This window comes from Dichomitus squalens, assembly GCF_000275845.1.
Source record: "Dichomitus squalens LYAD-421 SS1 unplaced genomic scaffold DICSQscaffold_94, whole genome shotgun sequence".
Classification (NCBI taxonomy): domain Eukaryota; kingdom Fungi; phylum Basidiomycota; class Agaricomycetes; order Polyporales; family Polyporaceae; genus Dichomitus; species Dichomitus squalens.
The window spans coordinates 25,391-32,209 of NW_006766976.1; the positions used below are offsets into that span (position 1 = coordinate 25,391).

The following is a 6,819-nucleotide window of genomic DNA, read 5'->3' on the forward strand; positions in this document are numbered from 1 at the left end:
CACCTCTTGTCAACGCTAGCTGTAAACGCCAGCGCTACAGTGCCCGCCAGGGCCGGGCATGTTACGTATATGTGCGATAACTTCGGTATCTTTTGCTTCCTACAAGGAGCAGCAGCATTGTGGCAGCCGAATGAGGCTAGCTCGACAGAGTCTCACTCCCATGTAATATCCCACCCTCTTTCCATCGATTAGGATGCGCGTCGGATCCTGACGGAGGAGAGCTGCTTGCCGAAGTTCCGTCACGTTGGTATTCCCGCACAGGTGTCACCAAGCTCCTTGTTCCTGTGCTGTACGCTTCCCTGCTATTGTCTCGAAAATTGTCGAATGCATGATCTCTGCTTCCTCTTATGGATCATCTTGACCCACACGAGCCGATGCGGCTCACGATGCTGCCAGATTCGGACTCAAACTTCCACCAGATCCAGCCCGGAACCAATGCCACGCCACCTCTCTCTTTAGACCTTGCACCGTCGCCGTCCACTCATTTCTCCGGCTTCAGGACCGCTTGGCCGCGTTTCCTGCATTTATTTTTCCTCTACAGGATCATCACACAGGCCGTCGGGTGACCTTATTCCTTGATGGTCTCGCAGCTCACGTGAGGAAGTTTGGAAAGAGTGCAGGAAGCCTGTAGGACTCACGAGGTGGTGACCAGTTCCGACAACGAACGACGGCTACACACGCGAACTTTCTTCCATAGACACGACCCGATGGGTTGCAGAGATGCTCTGGTCTCTGCATGGCTAGTACCAAATTCCCGGACTTCGCGTCGTCATTCGCGTAACGGACCTTTCCCTACCAGTCATTAGCAACGCCTTCGATGTGTCCTCACGAATTTGGTGACAATCGTCTACGCGATGAACGACAGGTACGGTATGTCACTACGGCCGTATTTCTCGTGTCACGTCTGGTGTGTCTGACTTATGACCGAGGGGCATTGTGCACCTTGACGCACCAGAGGCCCTAATGAGGATGGTGGCACGCACGAACCAGCAATCGACTTCTCCAAACGGGTTCCAACTGTCCATCCAGTGCGTCGCATGTATTCGTTTCACTAAGCGCCATCTCTGCGTCCGTTTGAACGAAATGACAGCGGCAGCATCGATATGCCCACTATATGCCGTGACAACTCATGCATCCGCGGGCGATGATCGGGCTCTGCGATCGTAGTGCCATCATGCAAAGACAATCGCAGAAGCAGGAGGCACTTCGACGGCACATGGTCGACACAATTAGCTTTGTCTAAAACATCCGTAAGTGTGGTCGCTAAATCGATCATCGATCCCTTCGTACTTTGTCCTCGCGAAATTGACTTGAAGCGGGAATGTCCTTCGTAGGTGACGGTATTGATGCAGCGCGTTGCCTAGATGAATCCCGAAGAAGCTCGCAAGGAGGAAGAAGTGGTCCGCAGCCTAACAGGCGATGGTTCCGAGTCGTAACAGCAGTCTGTCTCGGTCCAATCAATAGGTTGTGACGTCATGACGCGGATACGGTAAGTGCAATCCAGGCCTGTCTGTGGTTTCATTTCGTCTAATCTCCGTCGGGTACCAGACGCTATCCACGATTCGGACTACCTTCTCGGCTACGACATCCATCATCTCCAAAAGCTCAGAAGAAGGTCCACCCCGAACTTGAACGGTAGTCACGAGATCAAGCCGATATCTCCTTTTCCAAAATCATATTGGCTGCGCGGTTATGTCTTAGCTGTGTGCGCCCGTTGTACCTCTTGTGAGTATCGCACATGTCTTTCCAAGATGACCAATATGAGGGGTACCTAATTCCAATGGGCTACACTTTCGAGCTACACTTTATCACGAACATGTGGTATATCAGATCTTGGATTTAGCCCTTGTCGGGAATTCCTGCAGGGCTTGTGCAGATGATCCGCGCGTAGATGACAACCCAGAAACGTTCACAGCTAAACCGGTTTCTCAGGATGACCGCCTGGAACTCAATCACCCCGATTCTGCGACACCTGCGTTCGGATATTGGATTTAGTAAGGTCATTTCCGTACGAGCTCTGCCGATGTCTTTCGTGTCCAGACAGATGTAAAGACTGACTCTACTGTTACAGAAAGGCATTTGCCACGGCGCCATTGTACTGAGGGGCCGCTTATTTTTGCTGTGACATGCTTCGACCGGCCAGCCGGTGGAGTGGACAACCTCACGCACCTAGAACTCCAGAAGACGCAAAGTATCCTTCCGTGAGTCATCTGAAACAGTAGAAGTCTGACATCTATGAAGACAGGTACGAGACTAGCTTGTGTGCGCGAGTGCATTCCGAGTCCCTCTGGAGCTAAGCAAGGGTATCGCGATAAATGGCTTGAATGACACAAAGTTCGAACGCAATGTGCTTGCTCGAGCTTCCTTAGTAAGCCAAGGCCTTAAGGTTTGCGGCTCCAGTATCGTAGGATTGCATCTGACCCTTCACCGTCCCGTATTGAAGGAGCAACTTCCTAAACAGGATACAACGCTGGGGCCCCTGGCACCTGAAACATTCCGATGCTCCGAATGGCGTGGAACGCACCTTTGCCTAGATCCAATGGCAGAAGCAGCCCGCTGATGGGGTGCCAAGCGCCTCACAATTCGAGACTGGAATGCTACTCGAGATCTCACCGGCTCCCCCATGCATCGGGAAAGACGTATACCCGCTTGGCCTCACATGTCCTTCGCCTTCTTCTTTCAGTGTACGCTGGAGAATCATAGACGCCACTCGTGCCTAGCCTCGTATATAAGCCCCTCGGTTGATGGTTACCTCTATAGCCCTATATGAGAACCATGAGCTTCACGGCTTCCTGGCTCTACATGGCTACTTTCGTCTCTCATCCAGAGTTCAAGATGGCTGCGCACCAGCCAGTCTGGGCTTTGCTTATCCTCTCATTCCTCTTTATCGTTTTCAGTTCCATCTTCCAAACCAAATGGGGGCGAAAATCTCTTCCCTTTCCTCCTGGTCCCAGACCCCTCCCCCTCATTGGAAATGCCGCTGATGTACCTACAACGATGATGGGCCAGCGATTCAAGGAGATGAATGACAAGTACGGTATGTCCAGCGTCGGATTGTCCATCGCTCCTCACATGGCACTCACTATATCCCGTCTGGTCGGTTTTTCAGGTGATGTCGTTTATCTCTACGCCTTCGGTCAACCGATGATCATCATTGGCTCCCATGAAGCGGCATCCGAGCTTCTGGATAAGCGTTCCGCAATCTATTCTGACAGACAGCCATCGGCAATGAGGGAACTGTGAGTGACATGTGCTCATCTGCATATCCACTCGAAACCGTTGCTACCTGCTCACTCCTTGTTCGTTCAGTGCTGGATGGGAGTGGACGTTCGTGCTCATGCCCTATGGTCTGCCTTGGCGCCGCAGAAGGAAGGAGATGCATCAATTCTTCAATCCAACTGCCGTCTCCCAGTATCAGCCTTTGCAACAGCGCGAAGCCCTGAACTTTCTCAAGAAGCTTCTCGAAAAACCAGATACCTTCCTCTATCAAGTCCGCCAGTGCGTACCTCTACTGCTTACTTCTTTGGCTCTATTGTGACTTCACTAGCGATGTTGGCTCAACCTTCGCTTTTGCTGCGTATAGTTCCTTCGCGTCAACCAGCATGCGCATCTCCTATGGTATCGAAGTAGTCGATGAGCAGGACCCGTACGTGGCAGCTGTCGAGAGAGGCGTAGCATCATTCAACGAGGCATTCGTCCCTGGGGCATTCCTTGTGGAGACCTTTCCGGTCCTCAAGAAACTCCCCGATTGGTTTCCCGGTGCAGGTTTCAAGCGCACTGCCGCGGCCTGGAAGAAGATTGCGCACAACATGCGTGACGCTCCTTTTGAGAAGATGATGAAATCTTGGGTATGGCAACTGGGCATTCGTCCATGCAATCGGAGTGCTCACACGCGCATAACAGATGACGGGGGAAGCAGAATCGTCCATTGCGACCACGCTGATGCAGACTGCCCTGGATAAGACTGACATAGACATTGCAGAACAACAGATGGTTGCTCGGGACGTATCCGCCGTTGTGTATGCCGGTGTGTCCCGATTCTTCCTTTCCAATTAGTGTTGTTCCAAGTTTACGTGTCGTCCTCTAGCCGGTGCTGATACGGTAAGCTTCGCTGACCTTTGATTTGACCCGACGACAGTTGATGTTGCCTATAGACGATGTCGACTGTTCAAATATTCTTCATGGCGATGGCATGCTACCCAGAAGTCCAAGTAAAAGCCCGTGCCGAGCTCGACGCCGTCGTCGGGTCTGACCGCCTTCCTACCTTCGAGGACCACAAGTCGCTTCCCTACATCACTGCTATTGCGAAGGAGTCCATGCGATGGCAATCTGTGGTCCCACTCGGCATTCCTCATCGTTCGCTTGAGGATGACGAGTTCAGGGGCTACTTCATCCCCAAGGGGTCCGCCGTCATTGCAAACTTATATGCATTCTCGCGCGACGAACGTGTCTATCCAAATCCAGAGTCCTTCAATCCAGAACGCTTTCTCAAAAACGGCAAGATCAATACGGAGGTCAGAGACCCCAACACGTTCGTATTTGGATATGGACGTAGGTATGTGCATTAGCATATCGTCCGCTGGACCCTTGTCCTTCATCGGCAGTATGCTGACAAGACTCGACCGATAGGATCTGTCCTGGGAGGCACTTCGCGGAGGCTTCTCTCTTTATCATGATAGCATCGGTCCTCCATACGCTTACCATCGACCAAGCGGTGGATCAACACGGGGAATCCATCGCTCCGGAGGCGAAGATGACCTACGGAGTGTTATCGTGAGTCACCTCCACACCCGTAACCCGACTTTTCTGGGCTGACAAGTTCGGGCACTACTGCAGGTATCCCGTGCCCTTCCCTTGCAGTATCAAGCCCCGCTCTGCCGATCATGCAGCTCTGATCCACACTAGCCTCGCTCACTCTGATTGAATTATAAATTGCGAGCAAGGTCTCCTGTCAGGTTATATCATACAGTCCTTACTTGTAGGTATTGACTAAGTGCAACAACCCGTTGCTTCGTCGTCACTATCAAGGCACTTGCTCTTAACATTCTGTGAGCTTCCCCGGGATAATGCTAGGGAACGTAAACATGGTCCCCTGAGATGCAGAGACGAAACGGACGACAACGAAGCGCAGTGAGCTTATTGGCTGAGAAGTCATGGTGCCCTCGCTTTGAAGTTTGAACGCTCTATATAGTTGACATTCGGTATCCGAGCCGCCAGTCTCCTAGCTCAGTCGGAGCATGAAGACCGAATCAGAGCTTCCGTAGACGTAGAGCGAGGCGTGATAACGCAATCAAATGCTTCTGGGTACCTGAGTCGCTGGTTGGTTAGTACGAATGCACTCCTGACACAGGTGACCGGAGAAGGCTTACGATACTACGCCGTTCGTCATCTTCACCTCCAACTGTAATGGTCTTCTTTCTTTGTCCAAAGGGGGACGGATGTTGAACACATGAAGAACAGACGAGAGGATCATGAAAAGAGACGCCTCTGCGAAGTGTCGTCCAGGGCAGATCCTATACGACGGAGTTAGCGCGATCAACCAGATCTTTTGCAGCTGGCATCACCTCCGTCCATATCCGAAGACAAAATGAGATGGGTTAAGAACAGTGCTGTCCAGCTTTCTCTCCTCCGTCAAGAACCGCTCGGGTCTGAACGCTTCTGGATCAGGGTAGTATCGTTCGTCACGAGAGTATGACCTGCTTTGTACGGTGGTGAGTCATCTGTGCCCGGTATGCTAAGGGGAAACTACGCACCAGATATTAGACAGGACAATGGAACCCTTGGGAATTCGGTAGCCCATGTACACATCTTCTTCTATTGAAAAATGAGGCACAGCAAGAGGGACGACCGAACGCCACCGCATGCACTCCTTCACAATCGCCATGACGTACGGAAGGTCCTCCTTATCGGCCAGTGTCGGGAGCCGATCTGAGCCAATAACACGGCTGAGCTCTTTCTGTGCGCACTTCTGTGCCTCTGGGTGAGACGCCATCGCAGCAAGGAACGTGCTCAGAGTTGAGAGCGTCTGAGTGGACGCATTGTTAGTGGCGCCATGAGAATGAGACACTTCAAAATCCATACAGTGTCTGCCCCAGCGATGTAGGCAGCCGCAGCCGCACGCTTGGCGGTGTCCATTTCGTCTTTATTCTTGTCCTCAACGCGATCCAGCAGAATGCTTGCGATGGACTCATGTGCATGACCGCCACGCTGCGACCACAAGTACCGTGTGATCAGTATGGATTGGATCTGTGAACGATGTGGTAAAAGGAGCACCTCGATGTTCGTAATTGCTTCCCATGGAGCGTCTCGCAATTCCTCTACAACGGGGATCCAGCGAGCAAAGTCGCGCTTGAACTTGACGCCGGGAAACCAAGAGGGTATATGACGCAGGCTCGGAATCGTCTGTACCAAGTACATCAGGAAAACGTCACGGACTTGTACAGGTACTTGGGGTACTTGGCCAAGTACCTCAAGTATCCCAAGTACCTCAAGTACCCCAAGTCCAATGGACTTGGCCAAGTCGGGTGGGTTGACTTGGCCAAGTACCAGGTACTTGGCCAAGTCCTCCAAGTCCCTGTTCAAGTTCATGCCCAAGTTCACTGTGAGATGTATTGAATAAAGATGATATGCATGGAAGTCAATCAAAGGACAGCTGCTCTTGATCAAGGTCAAGTGTACAATATTTGTTAGCGGGTGCAGCGGCGGCCAAAAAAAATTGCCACCACAGGTAATTGAACCAGCAACCTGCAAATTCAGTGTCCAACACAGCATGTTCAACCACTACACCACAGAAGCTCACACTGTAGCACAGAATAGCAG

General features: G+C 51.8%; 3 protein-coding genes across 3 annotated transcripts in view; 2 read left to right on the forward strand and 1 right to left on the reverse strand.

Moving 5' to 3' along the window:
- The first annotated feature begins 449 nt into the window (after positions 1 to 449).
- Positions 450 to 1,616, forward strand: DICSQDRAFT_164062 (uncharacterized protein). Its single transcript, XM_007371238.1, has 7 exons — positions 450 to 595; positions 653 to 739; positions 800 to 870; positions 930 to 1,028; positions 1,091 to 1,250; positions 1,335 to 1,489; positions 1,549 to 1,616. Exons 2-5 carry the CDS (start codon positions 737 to 739, stop codon positions 1,146 to 1,148), a joined length of 231 nt encoding a protein of 76 aa, XP_007371300.1. The 5' UTR covers positions 450 to 595; positions 653 to 736; the 3' UTR covers positions 1,149 to 1,250; positions 1,335 to 1,489; positions 1,549 to 1,616.
- Positions 1,617 to 2,859: 1,243 nt separating this feature from the next.
- On the forward strand, positions 2,860 to 4,932 carry DICSQDRAFT_94193 (cytochrome P450). Its single transcript, XM_007371239.1, has 9 exons — positions 2,860 to 3,037; positions 3,110 to 3,239; positions 3,310 to 3,498; positions 3,584 to 3,848; positions 3,904 to 4,027; positions 4,088 to 4,101; positions 4,155 to 4,555; positions 4,630 to 4,773; positions 4,837 to 4,932. The coding sequence occupies exons 1-9, from the start codon at positions 2,998 to 3,000 to the stop codon at positions 4,922 to 4,924; spliced, it is 1,395 nt and encodes a 464-aa protein (XP_007371301.1). The 5' UTR covers positions 2,860 to 2,997; the 3' UTR covers positions 4,925 to 4,932.
- Positions 4,933 to 5,226: 294 nt separating this feature from the next.
- The window catches only part of DICSQDRAFT_72464 (O-methylsterigmatocystin oxidoreductase), a gene marked incomplete at both ends in the record, with an annotated part of 2,988 nt that continues 1,395 nt past the window's right edge, over positions 5,227 to 6,819 (reverse strand). The window contains 6 exons of the mRNA XM_007371240.1: positions 5,227 to 5,308; positions 5,370 to 5,513; positions 5,565 to 5,696; positions 5,754 to 6,025; positions 6,082 to 6,246; positions 6,325 to 6,402. Of these exons, the coding sequence (XP_007371302.1) occupies positions 5,227 to 5,308; positions 5,370 to 5,513; positions 5,565 to 5,696; positions 5,754 to 6,025; positions 6,082 to 6,246; positions 6,325 to 6,402 (873 nt within the window). The remainder of the gene's footprint in view (positions 5,309 to 5,369; positions 5,514 to 5,564; positions 5,697 to 5,753; positions 6,026 to 6,081; positions 6,247 to 6,324; positions 6,403 to 6,819) is intronic.

Coding starts and splice junctions, on each gene's coding strand:
- DICSQDRAFT_94193 (XM_007371239.1), top strand. CDS start 2,998: ATGATGGGCCAGCGATTCAAGGAGATGAATGACAAGTACG. Junction 3,849..3,903: donor AGAAGATGATGAAATCTTGG/GTATGGCAACTG, acceptor CGCGCATAACAG/ATGACGGGGGAAGCAGAATC. Junction 4,556..4,629: donor GTATTTGGATATGGACGTAG/GTATGTGCATTA, acceptor CTCGACCGATAG/GATCTGTCCTGGGAGGCACT.
- DICSQDRAFT_164062 (XM_007371238.1), top strand. Junction 871..929: donor CGCGATGAACGACAGGTACG/GTATGTCACTAC, acceptor CTTATGACCGAG/GGGCATTGTGCACCTTGACG. Junction 1,029..1,090: donor GGGTTCCAACTGTCCATCCA/GTGCGTCGCATG, acceptor ACGAAATGACAG/CGGCAGCATCGATATGCCCA.